The 19969-nt window shown below is 40.4% G+C and overlaps 1 protein-coding gene across 15 annotated transcripts in view; it reads right to left on the bottom strand.

Moving 5' to 3' along the window:
- Positions 1-1144: 1144 nt before the first annotated feature.
- The window catches only part of LOC122711031 (cAMP-regulated phosphoprotein 21), a 24226-nt gene continuing 5401 nt past the window's right edge, over positions 1145-19969 (bottom strand). For 5 of the 15 annotated variants that reach the window (XM_043929414.1, XM_043929412.1, XM_043929415.1 and 2 more), the window contains 13 exons: positions 10017-10191; positions 9267-9553; positions 8836-9115; positions 8233-8673; positions 7443-8052; positions 7117-7292; positions 5934-6976; positions 5690-5843; positions 5391-5581; positions 5128-5301; positions 4625-5052; positions 4406-4509; positions 1145-3484 (listed from right to left, as the gene is read on the bottom strand). In XM_043929414.1, coding sequence (XP_043785349.1) covers positions 3435-3484; positions 4406-4509; positions 4625-5052; positions 5128-5301; positions 5391-5581; positions 5690-5843; positions 5934-6976; positions 7117-7292; positions 7443-8052; positions 8233-8673; positions 8836-9115; positions 9267-9553; positions 10017-10032 — 3954 coding nt within the window. In that variant the 5' untranslated portion in view covers positions 10033-10191 and the 3' untranslated portion in view covers positions 1145-3434. Of the gene's footprint in view, positions 3485-4405; positions 4510-4624; positions 5053-5127; positions 5302-5390; positions 5582-5689; positions 5844-5933; positions 6977-7116; positions 7293-7442; positions 8053-8232; positions 8674-8835; positions 9116-9266; positions 9554-10016; positions 10192-10831; positions 11139-11611; positions 12632-19969 lie in introns of those variants that run through there. The other 10 variants (XM_043929424.1, XM_043929425.1, XM_043929422.1 and 7 more) reach the window with 9 other exon arrangements.

The raw sequence follows: 19969 nt of genomic DNA, 5'->3' as shown, positions 1-19969 counted from the left end.
CGTATATAAATAAAGCAATTATCAGTGAAACGTTTCTTCGTAACGTGTTTCATTGAGCGGAACGAATTACCGAAGGCATTGCAACCGGGCACAACAAGCAAATGCATCGAGCATTCTTGAAAAAAAGCGCATGCGAGCGAAATGAAAAATAAATAAACGTGACTGTGCAATTACAATCATGACTTTGGTTCAGCTTTCTCGGTTGCACGACTCGGTAAAGCGCGACTATCCTGCAAATAACGCTCTTCGCCCAGATTAAATAATATAAATATTCTTTCCCCTTCCATCGTCATTTCCTCGTGTCAATCGTATCGATATAATCGATTAAAACGAAAACAAGGAATATTAAATACGACTGAATAATTACATTTGAAAACAATGATCGCTCGAAACGTGACGTGATAAGATGGTGACGAACGATACTTGCAGGCTTGTTTCTCTCGATACCTCTCGATAATTTTATTTCACTTTTTTTCTTCTCCTTCCGATTTTTTTCTTTTTAATCATATATATATATTTTTTTTTTTTTTTTTTTTAGAGAGATTCGTGAACTGTTTTCTTTTTTTACTTTTTTTTTCCTTTTTGTTTTTCTTTTATAGGTACAATTATCTTCGTTAACCACTACGACGACTTTAGGTACAGTTAAACCACTACTTTTGTTGTGCGCCCATCTCTTTATAATTGAAACATTGGATAATTCTAATCTGCTTAATATTTATTTCTGCTCAGGTCTCTCTCGTTTCGTCCACCACTCTCCCTCCCTTCCTTTCCCTTCCTATTTCCTTTCTCCTTTCTTTAAAATCTAGAGGTTTTTTTTTTTTTTAATTAAATTTATCACGCTCTCCCATTCAAGAAAGTAGTGCCTCTCTTTCGCGTCGCTTGGTACAGGGTATAGATAAAAGGTCGCGGTGCGCGCGTTTTTTTTTTNTTTTTTTTTTTTTTTTTTTTTTTTCGTCAATTAAATTCTCAATAAAAAGATAGGCACACCCTTCACCTACGCCTCCTGAAGTACAATCACCGTAAGCGAAGCTTCTGGATGGATTCCACTTGGTATTTATTTATTTCTCACGCGGAACAACGTACGTACACAACCTCGTCGAAAAATTTATTAAAGAACGGATTCATCGATTGGTGATAAATTGTATGCATAAATTAAATTATCTCATTTTTTTTTTCTTTTTTCTTTTTTTTTTTTTCCATTTTTTTTTTGATCGATCGATACAAAATAAATAACGAGGCGAGGATCGATGTACGTTGATCCACAGATGAATTTTTTTTTTCACAGACGGAGACATTATTAATTACGACGATCACGCGTCAACCATCACCGCTGCCAAACTGATACATATATTGCTTCTTCGCAGAATTTGGGCATGAAAAGTATATCTAATAATTGCATAGCTCGGATATCTAGATAGGATCCAGAAGCGTGCTGTGAAGCTTGGAAGACGAATCATAGTTATTGTGTATATGTGTACGTGTGTATGTGTGTATATGTGTATGTAAAGCGTCCCGTTTCATTTTTTTTCCCAGAAGGAAATCATGTTACGTGAAATAAATCGTCGTGAACGTGCGCGTTTTCCTGTCGTATCGGCTAAAAAGTTCACAACAATTCCCTATTTACGGACAATGAGAGAACGGAAAAGAAGAAGAAAAAAGGAAGAAGATATATATATATAAAAAAAAAAAAAAAAAAAAAAAAAACGTTTTTTAAAGAGACGCATGTTTTTTTCTTCTTTTTTCCTTTTTTTTCTTTTTTTCTCCTGATACTAAGCTGTGATGGTTTCGCGCTACTTAACTACTTGTGTCGAACTATAGATATAGATAGACCCATGTACTGAATACGTTTACATTTTCTTTTCTTTTTTTTTTTTTTTTTTTTCTTCTTCACGAGCAACAATGTTAACTTGTTACTAAAGTAATCGTCAGAGATCAGAAGCGTTAAGGATTTTTCTTTTTAAGAATGCAAAAATATCAGGGAGACAATGAATTATGCCAGGGGGAGAGAGGAGGGGAAAAATTCTTCCAATCTTTTTCTCCCCCTATGAAAATATTTTCGTCAAGCAATTACTTATTTACAATAAATCACTTTGCGAAATATATATATATATATATATATATATATATATATCGACGATATACCCTCATTGGTTTTGAATGAAATAGAATTAAAAGCTTTCTTAATTCATAAATCCGTAAAAGGCCGATAAATGTGAAAAATCTTTTCGATATATAAAATTGAGGTAGCAAATAATTTCATTCTGTCCATGAATCACAACTGGCAGCAATTTTCTCTATCTCTCTCTCTCTTTCTCTCTCGTTCTTCCTTCTTCTTTTCTTTTTGTTTTTCTTTTTTTGGTTATTTTTTTTTTATTTTTTATTTTTTTTTTTTTTATATACTTTTTAATTTCTTTAAGATTAACGCAACTCTTTGGTGGCAGTACACAGAAGAATCAGTGAGCAATGATCATTCCCGATAGAACGTAGAACCGATCCAGAGATTCTAATTGGACAGCGACATGCGGTACTATTGTAAACGTACTCAGTAACGTGTTTATTATTATACTCGTATATTAGTTTTATCGTTATTTTAAATGAGGATTCCCTGGTCGGTCGAGAGACTGATCTGTAGAGCGGTCCAGAAAATCCATGCGTATATATCTGTGTTCACTTTAAAAGTACCTTTCCTTAAAAGTAAATCTCACATTCATATAGTATCTGTAAAACCGCGATTAAAATATCTCCAGATATAATATAATATACTGTATATATAATATATAATAATTGTAATAGTTAAAATTCTGTTCAGTAACTCTGTTTGGTGTGTACCACTGTGTCTATCGTGCCCCCTATACGCCAAAAAAGAAAAAAGAAAAAAAAAAGAAAAAAAAAAAAAAAAAACAACGCACATATTATCCTTCTTTTTGTACACGCAATACATTTTCCTCCGATGTCTTCCCCTCTCTGTTGTTTTTTTTTTTTGTTTGAAAGTTTCTGATAATAATCAGATTTTATTACTATAAGTTAATACGAATGAATTCAATATGGTTTTTTCTTTTTCTTTTTTTCTTTTTTTTTTTTTTTCTGCTTTCCCGTTATTTTCATCACTCTCCAGGTTTTATCAAAAGGGATATATAATTCGTTTTTACATTTTTTATAATTACACTTCTCTTTCTTATTTATTCCTTTCCCGATTTGTAACAAGATTTGAATTTCCTATTAAGTGTATGCTTTTTATATCTCTCTTTTTTTCCTTAGATATTTAATCAAAAGTATTATTAATATTTAATAATAAGAATCGTGTATGTATAGCGGTATAACCACGAGCTGCTTCATTCGGTTCTTTTCAATCGGCATGTTTCAAAGATTCAATTGTCTTTTCTTTTACATCCTTCGTTCTGCTGATCCTCCATTCAATATTGGCCCAGTAGTATTTAATATTGTACCAGTTGGTTTCGACGGGTGATTGTCACCTTCACGGTCCCTGTAATTAAAAAATTAATTTCTGAGAGTAGCGCTGGTTCCCATCGTCGATCCACGTCGATACAATGCCAGTGAATTATTGTTGTGCAAATCAGGATTGCGTTAAACGAGTGTCTCAGTACGTCATAAATATCGATAATAACTAAAGCGTATTTCCACATATAAAGATCGCACGATGAATTGCAAGTGTTGTGTAGCTGTATCTAGTACCGAAAAAAAACAAACAAACAAACAAACAAAAACACAAGGAAAAAAATTAAAAAATTGTCATTTTCGAATCAAAGATTCATCATGACGTTTCTGTTTCGATGTATGTTTCGATAATATCTCTCTAAAAAAAAGAATGATAAAAAATTAGATCATTGTGCAGCAAACATAATATGTTCGCGTCATGGATAAGAAAAAAGTAAATATTCTTACAGAAACCTGTGCGCGTGAGTGTGTAAGCGTACAGTGCTACAGTCGAATATGCTCTGAAAAATGTATGCTTCTTATTTTTTTTTTTTTATTTCATCGAAAAAGAATGCAATAATTTTCACCAATTTACTTGTATCAACAAAGCAAAAGCTTTGAGCAAAATAGGAAGCATAATATTCCAGCCACATTTTCACACGAACAACAAATATCGACAAAGCGAAATCAACGCATGTGAAGAAGCACCTATGTAACAATATGTAGATAACCGTGTGTATTCTTTTTTTTTTTTTTTTTTTTTTTTTCGTAATATTTTATTACTGAAGTTCTGTACCTTATATCATATTGTCTTCCACAGGTTTCGCTTTTAAGGAGATACAAGAACGTGTCAAAAATTGTGTCACATTTCGTTCTTTATAAGCGGAACAAAAATAGAAAGTAACAAAACTTTCAAGCAACGTACCGAGCGAACATCTAACCGATTAATATCGGTAATATCGGTTCTTACCTTCTCTGATATCTTTCGGAACGTTAGACGAGAGCGACGGCATGGAAGGAGTCTGATAAAGATTGGGCCGCGCGCCTGTTAGTGGCAACGGTGTTACTTTGGACCTAATATAAACACAAATTAACGTTACCATCTCTCTTTTCCATTTCAATATTGCAATCGCGTATTTTGCAACACTTTGAAACGATATCGAGTAAATGTTTTCGCTATCGAAATCACCTCTGTTTACGAATTTTCTGATTTCTCCCATCGAACGATGTGGGTGTACCAGCGCCTGAGGTGTTCGACGAATAAGAAGGTGGTCGATACGGTCGTGGACAACCTTGAACAACAGGTGGTGATGGTACTGGCGCATACTGCAATCGCGGATTAGCTGGCACTGCGGGATGCATCAATCTCATATCTCCTGTAAAGAGATTATATGAAAAATCCAAAAATCCGTAGATCGATAAAAATGCTCCTCTAAAACGTATATATATTATACCTTGGACAATATGGACACCCTGATACATTGGCAGTGGGTAGCGTGGTTGGGGTTGTGCGCTTCTGTCCCCGCTCCCACTTCCGAACAACTCGTGTGCTGGAGTCGGCGACCTGCTCGTTTTCTGAGAATTACCTGGCGTTGAAGCTCGAACACCAGCAACGACCTGAAAAAGAAAATAATAATAATAATAGTTGAATATAAGATTTTTCTCCATTTCTGGTACAATAGTACAACTTACGGGAACATTTTGCCTAAACACGAGATTGGGAACCAGCGCAGGAGTCATATAAGTTCCAGGAGGCGCTGGAGATGTGCCATTGTGTCCGACCTGATGACCAAAAGTCCCATTGGATACCATCGTTGGTGGTGGATAGCTGCCGGAGTTGACATACATCAATGGCACCCCAGGCATCTATGTATTGATTACAGGATGGGATATTTATACATACTTTTATCTAGTCGTAATAAATATTTTGAAATTAAAACAGTGACTATTTTTACCTGATTAGAAGTTGGAGTATTTGGTGGTGTCGGTACTCTGTACATGACAGGTGGTGGTTGAATCGTCGTTTGACTCGGTGGATAGTACGTAGGGACCATGTGAACCGGTGGCTGATACGTGTAATCCCCTGGTGCTGGTGTCACAGCCGGCATCGAGTTGTAAGGGACTGGATAAGTACCCACGTAATTAGCTACAAAATAGAAGAAAAATGTTAAAACAAATAATATTTATTACATAATTCAGAAATACGCGATTATGCGAAATAATAATTTAGAAAAATCTTAGAAAATCTACCTACAATTCGATTGGCTCGGAGGAGTCATAGTTTGTGCATTGAAAGAATAATTTGTTGGAAATCTTTGTTGCTGGTGCAACTGTTGTCTATCGCCTGGACCTTGGCTAACCGAAAGTGCCGCACCAGGCGGAGGTACGAAGTACATTGTTTGTTGCGGCTAGAAAATAATACAAAAGATAAAAGATGTGAAATTATAAAAATATATATATATATATATATATATATAGAATAACGTAATAGTTCATACCAGTACGGAATTAGGTGGTGGTTGCCAATAATTTTGCGGCATCGTCTGCACATTTTGCAGATTCGTTTGATTCGTAGTAGATGGTTGCGGTTGCGGGTAAGAGTGCGGTGGCGTAGAATGATTATCACCACTTACACGTTGATCGTAGATGCTCATGCCCATAAAATATCCAGACAATTCGGTTATCTCCGTTGTCTGCGATACTGGTCCTTGCTGCACAGGTACTGCTGCATAATTCGCGTAAACCGAATTCTGGTTAAACACATCGCTCTGGCCATTGTTTTGAACATTCGCCTGACTCTGACTCGGATGGGGGGCCATCATCACAGTCTGTTGTCCCACATGGGGTGGTGGATAGACACTCTGGTTGAACGGTTCTGAGGTAGGTACGTAGGTCGCGTATGTTTGAGCTGCTTGGTTGTGATTACAAGTTTGCACCGTCGACGACGATTTGACTAGAGTTTGTTGCTGCTGCGGCTGTTGCTGTTGCTGTCGCAATGGTCCTGGATTATCTCGAGGTGGTGGGGTGAACGGCAAACTCGGCGACGTTGCCGAGTTCGTCACGTGGGTCACTGTCGTTGCATTGTTGCCACCGTTGTGCTTGTTGGATTGCGATCTCTTTCTATTCTCATTTTTACCCGTTATTTTGGATGGCTCGGATGTTTCTATAATTTTCGCGGGCGACACGTTATCGTTTCTCTCGTTCTCGTGAGACAACGAAGCTGTATAAAATTTAGGTGGATTCTCTGGATCGAAGCGATAAATCGAACCATCCGGATTCGTGTACGGTTGATTCGTTTGCGGATTAATAATTATGCTACCCGGCGGCACGCTCGATATACTGGTAACCGCCCACATTACCGTCTGATTATTCGATTCCGGGGAGGCGAGATCCTGACTAGATACTTGGGTATGACTGCAGGTCATCGTTGCCACGGGGGATGGCGATGGAGACGGTGATATCGTGGCATCGCTGCGCTGGCTTTGCGATTTATAACCGCTACTCGAAGGGCTAAGCCGTGAACACATACTAGCACCTGAGTCTGCAACAGATTCAATATTCTAATTTATATAGATCTATTTCGATATTTTTATAAAATTTAAATGAACGCACACACTCACGATAGACATACACGCACACAGAGAAAGAAGAGAATATTTGAAAAGAATTTAAGAAGCGAACCTTGCTTCATAAGGCGAGCTCCTGCACTATGAGTAGATGTAACACTGTCCCCTCTAGAAAGCATTCCCCTGGTATAACCACCGAAGCTAAAGGACTTGGAAACGGATGGTCTCAGTACCGAACCCCGACAGGATTCCCTTCCATCTAAAGATTCTCCTTTCAAGAGCTTCGTTTGCCTATACATATATATACATATACATCATATACATATATATATATATATACATACATACGTATACAGGTAACATAATCTCGCTGTTACTTATTACTCGACGCGTTAATAGAAAACGCAATAATAGAAAACTTTCATTCAACAGGATATTCACCTCATGATCGTGTGATCCGACGGATGTAACAAACGATACCTCGCAGAGGCGTCGGAGCTTTCCGAGGAGGACCAGTAAGGCCAGGATGTAACCTCGCCGCTCTCCCCGCTGCTATCCTTAAATATCCTTCGCCTTGCGCGCTCGTACTCCTCCTCCCTCTCCTCGAAACTCTTGTTCTGCCGGCAATAATCGCCCGACAATCTATCCGGCGATTTGAAGTTGAAACTGTCCTCGAACGAGTTCGAGTCCCTCTTCAATATGCTTCTCCTCGGCTCCTCGGATAATATCAAATCGTCCCTTATGTGCTCCTTGAAACGGGTGTTCGGTATTCGCATGTTTTTCGTCCTCGTCACTATCACGCTCGAACCGGATTGGTCCACGTTGTGCTCCATACCGAAGTAAGCGGCCACGCGATGCACCAACATCCTGTTGTACGAGGACATGTTCGGAAACTTGTGACAGACTTTCTGCTTGTCCCTCGCGAACTCTATCAGATCTTTCTCGATTTTCAACAGCACCGTTCGATCCTTCTGATTACGATTTATGGTCTCGGCGATGAAATGTTCCAGATCTATCCCTGTACTGTCCGTGTACAATTCCGTACTACTATCTGCGAAGAAAAAGGATTCGTTGTTTTTTTTCTTTTTTTTTTCTCTCCTCCTTAAAAATTCGACGAACGAATCGATGCTCGGTACGAATATATATATATATATATATATATGTATATACGTACGAATACAGGGATAAAGGGAATTTCATCCGAAAGTTAATTAATTACGTAAGGACGAACCTCGCGAGAGGCAAGGGGAGGCGCTGTCGAAACTACCCTGGGAAGAATTCTGATGTCTCAACTTGTGCCGCGAGCCAGGCCTGCTGTTCACGGACAGGGTATTGCCGCACTGGGTCGACGAGCATTGGCTGTTGCAAACGTTCAACGTGCTCGGTCTACGCTGCTCCGACTTGCAGTGCTGATGATTGCTGTTCTGCGCCAGGTTCGTGCTCTTGGGCGAGTGCTGGAGCGGTTGGCCGGACTTCGTCGGGGACACGGGCGTTTGAAGTAAACCTGGACGATCGTTTTGATTGTTCTTCGCGCAGTTATTGCATTTCTGGATCGCGTGTGGCGTCCCCGTCATCTTGGAACTCCGCTGGCTCTCCGCCGACTTCCCCCCACCATTCGTCGGCGACGTTTGATTATTCTTTGGCGAGTGAACTTGAGAGGGACTAGATTGACCTGCGATCAGGAGAAACGTGTCTGTCTTCGTGTCTGTTCTGTTTCTGTGTCTGCGATGGGGATGAGAAAGAAGAAGATAATCGCCGTTAAATCTCGCGACTCGACATTAAGGGGGACGCAGGGGGAGAAGGGGGGAGGGTGCGGGGCAAGCCATTTTGTTACCATTTCGTGACGGAGTTCGGTAGGTGGGTGAGGTGGCTGTGTTACGCATTTGCTTCGGGGACTGATTCGGGCAAAGATTGCTGTTGAACATCGGCTCGTTGTTATTGAGCTTCGCGTTAGCGGAATTGGGAGACAGGTTTCCAACGAACTTCTTCTCGCCGTCGACCGATTGCGGGCTGTGCGGGGACGATGATGAACCGTTGTTGTGCGCCTCCCTCGGGGGAGACGTCGACTCTCTCATAGCATGACTCCTCACCAGCAACTTCACTTTCGTACTCGTCTAAAAATTATATTTCACGTTCGTGCTTTAAACCGCCATCGCGAACCAACCATCCGGAAAATTTCGTTTTCTTTCTTTCTTTCGTTCTCTCTCTCTCTCTCTCTCTCTCTCTCAGAATCTTCACAGACACACACGTATACGCAACACGTACCCTGTTGCGAAAGTTTTTGTTCTCTGTGTCCGATTTGTTGTCGGGGGGGCAGGAGGGTGTGCCGCCACGATGGTGCGAATTCGATGCGGGAGAGGAGCCGACATTCGGATTGGCATTCCCGTCCAACATATCCGGCTCCGTGCTGTTCTGATACGACGCGTTCGAGCCACTCGCGACGAAGCCTTGCCTGGAGGACGGCAGTGTGGGCATACCTCCTCGCACCACCACCGTGGGACTGTCAGGTCGGCTGTGCGACCTGCTGCCTTTATGCACCACTATACTTGGTACTGGAAACAAAACCCACTTATCGTATCCTTTTCGTATCTTTTCAAGCCTCTTTAAGTGTCTTGGCATGCCCAGATTTTTAAAAGAAAAAGAAAAGAAAAAAAAAAGCATTTTCATTCCGATCCGTATTTCCGTCCCAATACAATTTTCTTTGATCCGAATCGGCAACGTACGTAAGGTGTAACGGAAACGAACGGATTAATCTCTTGGAAATATTTTGTCTGCGTAACGAATCAAGATTTGGAAAGAGAAGCGAAAGGGAGCAAAAAGAAAAAGATAGAGATAGAGATAGAGATAGAAATAGATAGATAGATAGATAGATAGATAGATAGATAGATAGATAGATAGATAGATAGATAGATAGATAGATAGAGAGAGAGAGAGAGAGAGAGAGAGAGAGAGAGAGAGAGAGAGAGAGAGAGAGAGAGAGAGAGACGTAAGATCGTGAGCGTGAATAACACTTACTCTCCAGGCGGGCCATGTGTTAAATGCGTCATGGGGTTACGGTGCAGACTCTGCAACTGGTGGGTTCAAACAGGTGCAACTGGGTTAGTACGTGAATCTTTCGGGTGGCGTGCAGCTCGTGGGGCTGATACAAGGAGCCAAATCACTGCACGTCCACCTTCCAACATCGTACACTCTGTAAGCAGATACAACACAACGAGTCATGACTTTGTAGGAAAAATAAAAAAAAAAAAAGAAAGAAAGAAAGAACGAGGGGGGGAAAAAAGACGTGAAAATTTGATNAGAAAGAACGAGGGGGGAAAAAAAACGTAAAAATTTGATTATGTATCGTTGGAAATAAAAAAAAAAAAGAAAAAACGTTAATACTTATGGATACTTCTCGATCTTTCGAGATTTGAGTTAATCGAATATTTGTTTGTTGATCAGAGCTTTTACAATTTCGTGCATGCAAGCGGTGTTACGCGTGACAAAAAAATTACGTTAAGCGAGAAATAAAAAATTTCTTCTCTCGAACAGATCGAGAAATAAAACTTTTTTTCACAAGTTGTTTGCAAAAAATTATCGTATACATGATTAGATTTAAGATCGCAAACACCATAGGTACGAAGGTAATCTAATTATGGCGGTAAAAGCATCCAGTTTATCGAAGATTACGAGAGATTTATAAATTTGCGAGTATCTCAATAGAGATATTTCCCTCGATTTCCCTCCTGCGCTTCGATTTGTATATATAATCGTCTATCTCTATATATACGGTGAAAAGGGAAAAAAACGATGTCGAAGGAAGGAATCGGCGTGGTAAAACCATAACCAACCTCCAGAGACCAATCTCCATGACGATTAATCGACAAAGAGCAAGAATCATTGCGACGAAGTGAATACTCGAAGACAACGGTTATTTCTTCGTTTGAGACATCCTTTTTTTCCTCTCTTTTTCTCTTTCTCTCTCTCTCTCTCTCTCTTCTCTCTTGATCAAAACCAAACTTTACTCTCACTGCGTTACACGAAAAATCCTGCACAATTCACTATTCGATCATCGTCGTTGAAATCTATTTCCTTTCACGTATATATATATTCACGATTAATTTTCCGAAGTTTCCTCGAAGTTATACTTGTCACGCTCTAGAAATTAACAGAGAAAAAAAGATGAGAATCAGCTCGAGAGAGGGAACGACGATTATTCGACGAGTTTTTCCTCATTCGAACTCGATAAGTGCATTTCAGATAGGTCAGTTCTCGAGCTTCACGGATAAAACACAGAGGGGAACGCATTTGCAAAAGGACACGTAACGAAATTATCGTCAAGACGCGAGAGCGATTTGATTTTTTCCTTCTAAGCACAACGGCGTGCAACGCCAGCCCACGATTCGATCTTTCTTAAATTCAATTCGACGGAAGGTTAATGCGGGTTAATGCGGGTCCAGGGATCGATCAATCAGGGATTCGATCGCTCGCCAGATATAGATCGCTCAAACGATTCGACTCGATCATCATCTTCATTCTTCTCTGTTATTCTCTCCTCCTCCTCCTCCTCCTCCTCCTCTTCCTCCAAATTAAATTAAATTAAATTAAATTCACGAGTGCACGAGAATTACTTTTTCTTTTATGCAACGTACGCATAAAACAAATCTCGAGATCGAAGATGTACGTGAGCAAGAGATGCCCAACAATTCGCAGGATCCATCGTAGATTGCTTCCACCCGCGATTCCCTCTCGTTTTCTTTCTTTTTTTTTTTTCCTACCGTGAACCGAACGAACGAACGAACGAACGAACGCAGGCACGCACGCACGCACGCACGTTGGCCGGGCTCCACGGCGTCTCGAAAATAGCAGTACACTCTTTCTTTCTCCGTCGAGGGGCCTCCGATCTCCTTCTTCACGAGTCCGAACCAACCGTCACCGCGTTCCTTTTTTCACGGTGACGATCCATGCTCTCGCCCGCGAGACGACACACCGATACCGCCATCATCTTCCGGCGGAAGAAGGGGAAATGTATGTGTATTTGTATGTGTTTGTAATAAAAAACTCGAAAGGGAAACCCGAGAAGCGAAGAGGAGAAAAAAACTTCCTCGCCACCGAGAAGGAGGAGAGTAGAAGAGAAAGAGAGAGAGAGAGAAGAATGGAGAGAAAAAAGAGACACAACACGCACAACACGAGGAGGAAGAGAAAGAGGCAAAACGTAGGAGAGACCTGGACCAACCACAATCTATCTATCGCGCGTGCAACTATACGTCGCCACGAAACCGCTTTGCGCGAGAGACTGAGAGAGAAACGTGGCGCGGTCCCTCGATTCGCGAACTCGACGAGGAGAGCGGTATCGAGAGCGCGCGAGACAGACTCTGGTTAGAGGGAGGGACGGAGGAAGCGAAAGAGAGAGAGAGGAGGGGAGGAATACCAGGCAGAGAAAAGCAGCCAAGGCGCGAGAGAGGGATGGAAAATGTCGAAAAAGCGGAGAGTACGAGCAGGGGAGAATTGAAAAGCCTGGCAAAGATAAGAGAGGAAGGAATACGGACGAGAATGGAGATCGAATGGAGGAGGAATGGTTCTGAAGGGAGCAGGATAGAGAGGGGGAGAGAGAGAGAATACGTGTGTCGGGCAAGTACACGCGTGCGCGTGTTTCGAGTGTACCGGGTGTCGAGTGAGTCACTGTTCCTCGGCTGTGATTTTAATCGCACGATATCGTTATGATTTGTAATCTTTTTCATGAAATTTTTAAACTTTCAGAAATTCTGGCCGTATCTTGAACAAAATCGGAGGATAGAATTTTAAAATAAGAGTGTGGCGTGATCGGTACGGTAGAAATTACGAGGCGAGGCGAGGGAGGGGATATCCGAAAGACGGAAGATTTTTCGACATTTTCTTTTTTCTTTCTTTTCCTTTCTTCTTTAACAGAGTAAATTAGAATCAGAATTATCAGAAAGAAATAAACCCTTTACCCTTCCTTTGAAGGTGAAGTAGACCCTTGTCTAAGGTATTGTATATGTATATTGTATATTGTATATGTATATCGTACTTTAAACAATGAAAGAAAGAAACAACGATAGAAATAATCGATATAATTACTATTAACTATTCCCGGACGTGTGCACCAATCACACGATCATATAGCACGGTTGAAAGTTACAAATTGCCTGGCAATGCACACGCGAGCTTGAACTGAATAAGAGCTAGAGAGTGGTCAATTTCCTCGATACGATTCAACCTCTGCTTTCCTTCTTCCCCTTTAATCTTCCTTTCTTTTTTTCTTTTTAGCCTCTTTAACACTCAACAATCGAAAACTCTGCTGAAAAATCTCGTCGTTGCGTTGAGAATTCTTCGATAAAAAAACTATTCGTTCGAAATCCTCGAAAGATCGAAATAAATTCAATCGAAAAATCGACGTACAATATTATCTTGCCAATGATCACACGTACGACGGAACTCGTGAAATAGGACCCGCTTTAAAAACTTTTTCTATCTCTACGTGTTCGGGAGAGTCACGTTTCCGTGGAAACTATCGTATAATTTCTTAAAGTAGTATATATATATATATATATATATATATATATATATATATATATATATATATAAAATGGTTTCTGTCCGTACACGTGTATTGCCGCGAACGGTAACTATGATCCGTATAACACGCCCAAGCGTAACTAGGTCGTGCACCTCTGGTATCCCCTGGAATAATACAGGGTGTCCTCGTTTGAGGAAAGAAGAACTAGGTCTTCGATGTCCCTGGTTCGAATTAGAAAAAGAAAAAGAAAAAAGAAGGAAGAAAGATAGAAAGAAAGAAAGAAAGAGGAAGAAAAAAAAAGATAGAGTTTTCGTTCGAATATACGACGTTCGAGGTTGGATTCTTTTCGACCTGTTCGACGACTTCCGACACGCGATACGTCCACCAGGCTATTCCTCCCGATGACGCATCAGAGATATCGTTCCCTCGGATGACAACGGAGGGATGGGGACGGAGGGGGATGAGGGTGATAGGATTAAAAAAAAAAAAGGGGCGCGTTTCGTTTACCGATCTCTCGATATCACGTTGCGCAAATATTATTTTCCGCCTTAAAAAAAAAAAAAAAAAAAAAACGATACACGATGCTAAAAATAGATTAAGGTTTGGACGAATCGATCTTCGATGATGGAACAACTCCTAGGAGGAGATGATCGTTCGCTCGATACAGGGATAAAAAAGATATGCGACGAGAGTGGGTCAAGGATTAACCCTTTGCGCTCCAGGCGGCGCAACCCTTTTTCCCTCGGCCGAACGATTTCCCGCACCCGTTCGATGAATTTCTTCTTCCAACTTGAAATGATTTCACACGCAAATTAATATATAAAACTTTTATATTTTAATATTTCACGTATGTTTGCGTATAAAGAAAGAAAATTATAGTCGAATATTGAAGTCTATATCGTTGTTTTGTGCGATATTTTAATAAAATAAGGATCCAAGATGCATCCTCGCGATGTTTCGTCGATGTCTTTCACCTTTCTTATTTCGTTCACAGCAAACCTTACGATATAATATAACATGCTCTCATTCACACTCGTCCATTATTCTTATTTTTCACCTTCTCTTTTACCATATCTCTATTTTCATCGCTACTTTCCCTTATCCGTCAATTTCTTAAATATATAGAATATGTAGAATAGAAATAATCATTCGACAACGAGAAATCGAACTCACCCTCGCTCGAACTCTACTTTCATTCCACCGTTCATTCCATGCTTGCCAAACTTTGAAAATAATTCGAATAGTATATCCATATTCCACTCTTTACAAGATTGCACGTAAATATCTTAGCGAATATTCGATTCGATATCTGAAGAGAGATCAAACGCAATAAATATAAATATCGTCGCCGTTCGAATTGCCGCATCGATCCAAATGGATGCCTGGTGAGAGCCACCATTGTGTGAAGCGCAAAGGGTTAATCGTTCCGTGAAAATTAATCGACGAATAAAACAATAATAATAAGAATAATTACACGATCGACAATCATCTTAGGAAAGAACGATCTGCGCGAGAACTGCGTTTGATCGAGGAGGGGCAATTGGGGCGAAGGGAGGAAGGGAGGAATATTTTCGCGCGCTCGCGGAGAAGCCAATTCCAGGAAGTAACCCAATTCCTGCGGGAGGGATGACCCAGCCACGAGGAGGCGGCCGGTAGGATGTATATTCCGCAGGAGGCGGGATATATGGGGGAGGTTAGAGGCCGCCAGGGGAGTACGTTCGGTTTAGCGATACGTGCCAGTCCGATGCACCCCTTGTCGCCATGGAAACGACCTACTCTCCCTGGACAGACGCATCGGCCACCCTCTGCGTGTTAAACATTTTCGAATAAGGATATCTCTTTTCGAGGACTACCCCCGCTTCCCCCTATCTTCTTTCTCTTCTCGATTAATCAGTGACAAACATCGATTCGATGTTTCCCTTCTTCGTTTCGAAGAAATTTCATCGGACGATTCGTTAATAATTAATATTAATAATAATTTTTATATATACGATGTATAATAAAATTTGTATTCCTTTCTATCATAAATCTACTTTCCATCCGTTGTCTCCAAGATTTATACGCGGCGAATTTATAAGCGAACGAAACCAACAGTCGAGAGAGAGAGAGAGAGAGAGAGAGAGAGAGAGAGAGAGAGAGAGAGAGAGAGAGAAAGGCGCAAAACTGGGAAGGATCTTCGATATTTCCGCAAAGAACAAGTTATTCCACTCCCCAAGATTGAGTTTTTTTTTTTAATTTTAAAAGTGGGATCAACGTGGAGAAAGGGGCACGCGCGGCTGTGAACGCACAACACAGGTGAATTTCGTAGGAACTTGGTGAAAATTTGCCATCGTCGAGGATTTTTCATCGAACAACGAGCAAACTCCGATCGGAACTTCGATCGAAGCGGGTGCCTCTTCTATAAATATCAATCCCGTCGGTGGCCGTCGAGCCGTGCTTCCGGTCTCCGGCGGAGAGATCCTCCTCCTTTCAAGATGTTAAAGTATCCATCGTCCAGCTTGTTCCTCCTTTTTCTCAATTCAACGAGGAAAAAGAAGAGAAAAAGCAAGTTTTTCGACGATTAGAAGTAAGAGAGAGAGAGAGAGAGAGATAAAACGAAATCTTCCCGCGGAAAATTTTTGTCAGAAAATTTGCACGGATAGGGAGCAGCTTCTTTGTTCGTTTAACACACGCATACACACACGTACACGCACATTTCGTTCGCAACTATTTAATCACTCAATCCGACTGCCTCTGCCAAACTCCTTTGGCACGGGATCCTCGTCGATACGTGTCTCCTTTAGTCGGTCAGTTTTCGTTTTCCATCGTGAAAATTAATCGTGAGAAAAACAGTTCGATGATTCCAAAAAAAAAAAAAAAGAAAAAATTCCCCCCAAAAATAGCTCAAAAGCGATCGAAGAAGGATAACCGGGATAATCACGATTTAATGCGGTGATAAAAATTCTCCGTTTTGAATTCGAGCCACGAATTCACCTGGAAAGCAAAATTATCGATCATTTTTCCCGGAAATACTGCTCTGTACGACTGTTCGCAACGAGAAAAGCGAAAACAGCTGGTGGCCGAATAAATTTGTACCGTCGATTCCCTACTCTTGCGGATACGGCGAAACGGATCACGATCCCCGAGGCAATGAAGAACCGTTTGCCAGCTAAAAAAGACAATGAAGAACCTCTCATTTTCTCTCTCTGTTGGCGATGTTTCAACGCGTATTATTTTAGTTGTATATCGCAAACCGTATCGTGACGACACGTCGATCCCTCGTTACGATATTAAAACGATCATTGACGTACGCGGCTGGCTCCCTGTTAATCTTCATCATTGTATCATATACGTTCTTTTGCCGCTCTTTCGGCTGTTGGATAAGATTCGTTCGAAGAAGAAACCTTTTCATGGTATCCAGGAATCGAGGATGACGATCAAAACTTCCCGAAGAAAGGATTGATTAAATAATATTTAATATCCATAATATCTCTGATGAAAATAGATTAATGCATGCCTATTCTCGAGAAATAATCTAAAAAATATTTAAAAGAAAAATTCGATTCTCGCAAAGAAATATCTTCGATCCAAGTTTCTTTGAACGGCATCAATAATCAAATTTATCAATCAATATTCAAGAATATATATATATATATATACTTTGATTCTTGATTCTCTCGAGTGAAGAAGGAGGAGGAGGAAGATTATTTTCAAATTGACGAAATTGTCCTTAATTCAAAATCCTCTTGCAGAATATTCCTCTTTTTTCTCTTCCTCTTCTTCTTTTTATTTCATAGGAAGGAAGATCGGTAATGATAAAAATAGATTAATGCATGCCTATTCTCGAGAAATAATCTAAAAAATATTTAAAAGAAAAATTCGATTCTCGTAAAGAAATATCTTCGATCCAAGTTTCTTTGAACGGCATCAATAATCAAATTTATCAATCAATATTCAAGAATATATATATATATATATACTTTGATTCTTGATTCTCTCGAGTGAAGAAGGAGGAGGAGGAAGACTATTTTCAAATTGACGAAATTGTCCTTAATTCAAAATCCTCTTGCAGAATATTCCTTTTTTTTCTCTTCTTCTTTTTATTTCATAGGACGGAAGATCGGTAAAGGGGTGAGGGGGCGGATAAAGTGGGACACGGAGCGAAACGAAATCATGGGGAATCGGTTCACCGGACAAATTTTATTCGGGTCAACCCGTACAGCGGAGTCGACCCGGGTGCGGAGGGTTGCTGAACTCGTGACCTATATTCCGGCAAATAGGGCAGAGAATAAACGACAAAGACAGATCGAGTTCGTCCCGTAAACGTGCTTTCACGCTTCTTTCTCTTCTTCGAGAAAAAAGAAAAGGCTACGAAATTCTTCCTCCTCCTCCTCCTCCTCCTCCACTCGAGAGAATCAAGAATTCTTGAATAAATTTGATTATTGACGCCGTTCAAAGAAACTTGGATCGAACATATTTCTTTGCGAGAATCGAATTTTTCTTCTTTAAGTTAACTTTTTAGATTGTTTCTCGAGAATATATAGAAATAAATTATGCGGTGAATCGCGTTACAATCGGTTACGAGTTCTCTTTCAGAAGAAACAAATAGTTCTTCCTCTTTGAGAATATTAATATTAGCATTCGATAAATCCTTCAAAGGAAAGTTCAATCTATTCGATAACATGAAATTCAAAGATTTGGAAGAATAAATCCATAAATCAATTGCTCCTCAAAGGGCAATTCAAATCAGGAAGTTGATTCCTCCGATAGACAAAAGGAATCATCTCTTTGCTTCTACTCTCCTAATCTCATAACTTGCTATAATTTTCGCATTTGGCAGAAAAGAAAAGGAAAGAAAGAAGACGCAGCAACGAATCGATCATCGAGATTCGAATCTCGCTGGAAAAAAAATCTTTCACCGAGGAATGCACCGAGGAAAGAAACGAGGAGGAATTCGCCTCCAGAGAGAGAAAAAGAGACAGAGAGATGAAGCATTCGCGAAAGATTCGTGAAAGCACGCGAGTGGCTTCCGTGTTGGTCTCCTTCCGCTATTTATAATGAAAATATTTTCACGATGCCCAACCACTGGTACTACGTATCTATCGACAGATATATATCTCGGCTCGCATTTAGCATCTACGTCCATCGATCTCTCCACGCCTTTTTTCTCCCCCTCCCCCCCTTTCTCGGGCAGCGAATCAATGTTCATCGAATGCAAGCAATCGCCATACGTGACGTTCGAACTTGAAAAGAATTTTCGTATGCGATTATCAATTATCAGTTTCCCTCTCCCCCCCTCTCTACGAGGAGAGAGATCGAATATCGAGATTTTATCTTCCTACTTCCCAATTTACATCGAGTTTAGATCCAATTTATGGGAATTTATTGTCAATGTAACAAGAAGAATATAAATTTTCTATTCGAGATACTTTATTAATTACGTTATAATTTTGGGGGGGAAAAGAAATTCATGATACCGAATCGAAGCTTGGAAAACGTGATCTTTTTCTCCCGTACTACTATTACGTTGAACGGTGAGAATGGTGGAATCGAGACGAAGAAGAGAGGATAAGTTAGAGAAGCAACACGTGCCTTCCCCCTCTTCCTTCAGTTGTCATAAATTCACGGATGGCCGATTAGGAAGAATATTGTGAAATTGAGAGCGGGTATGGAGAAGCGGTTTCGGCTCGTGCCTCGATCAATACTCTTCCCATTTGATGGTTCCTTCTCTATCGACATTTGTTGCGTTTCAACACAGTTCTTTCAGAACCGGTTCACCTCTCTAGAAACAACGGCAAATTAAAAATTAATATCATCTTCCATGGAAGATAGAAAATAATTTCGAGAGCTTCTATTTTAAATTGTTTCCTTTTTTTTCTCTCTCTCTTTTGAAATTCGAATCAATAATCGAAGTGAAAAAAATTAATTCGAGAGAAGAAAAGAAGAATGTATAAAAGAAAAGAGAAGATGAGGGAACGAAAGAGAAGGAAAGCACCCTGTTGATTCCCGAGCCTGCGGTGGCAAACTCTGGTGAACCGTGTTTAACGAGGAGCCGCCAGCAAATCGTATATGCTCCCGACAAGAAACGGTCAATTTTGGCCCTGGTCCAGATCTACGTCAGGACGGTGTCTGACGCCAGCATCAATGAAAGAACGTGAGAGAGGAAGCGAGAGGGAAAGAAGCTCGAAACGGTTGACAGGTTATATCTCTCTGTAGGCCTCTGAACCAAAAATAACGCGGGTGTTTTAACACCGGACCGATTCTCACCGAAAGAGAGACTCCTTGGCCGTGCGAACGATAGATAGCCATCACGCCACGCGATCATGCTCTACGTACGTTCTTTCTAGGTTAGGATTAGTTTCGCAATTCGTACCAGCTAACCATCTTTCGATATCGACGAAACTTTCCTTGTCTATATATATACATATATACATATATATATATATACATACATATATATATATATATATAT

Source organism: Apis laboriosa, unplaced genomic scaffold (assembly GCF_014066325.1).
Source record: "Apis laboriosa isolate Shangri-la unplaced genomic scaffold, ASM1406632v1 scaffold16_cov148, whole genome shotgun sequence".
In the NCBI taxonomy this organism is placed as follows: Eukaryota; Metazoa; Arthropoda; class Insecta; order Hymenoptera; family Apidae; genus Apis; species Apis laboriosa.
Note: the sequence above shows the minus strand (reverse complement) of the source record. Positions and strands in the feature narration are given on the sequence as shown.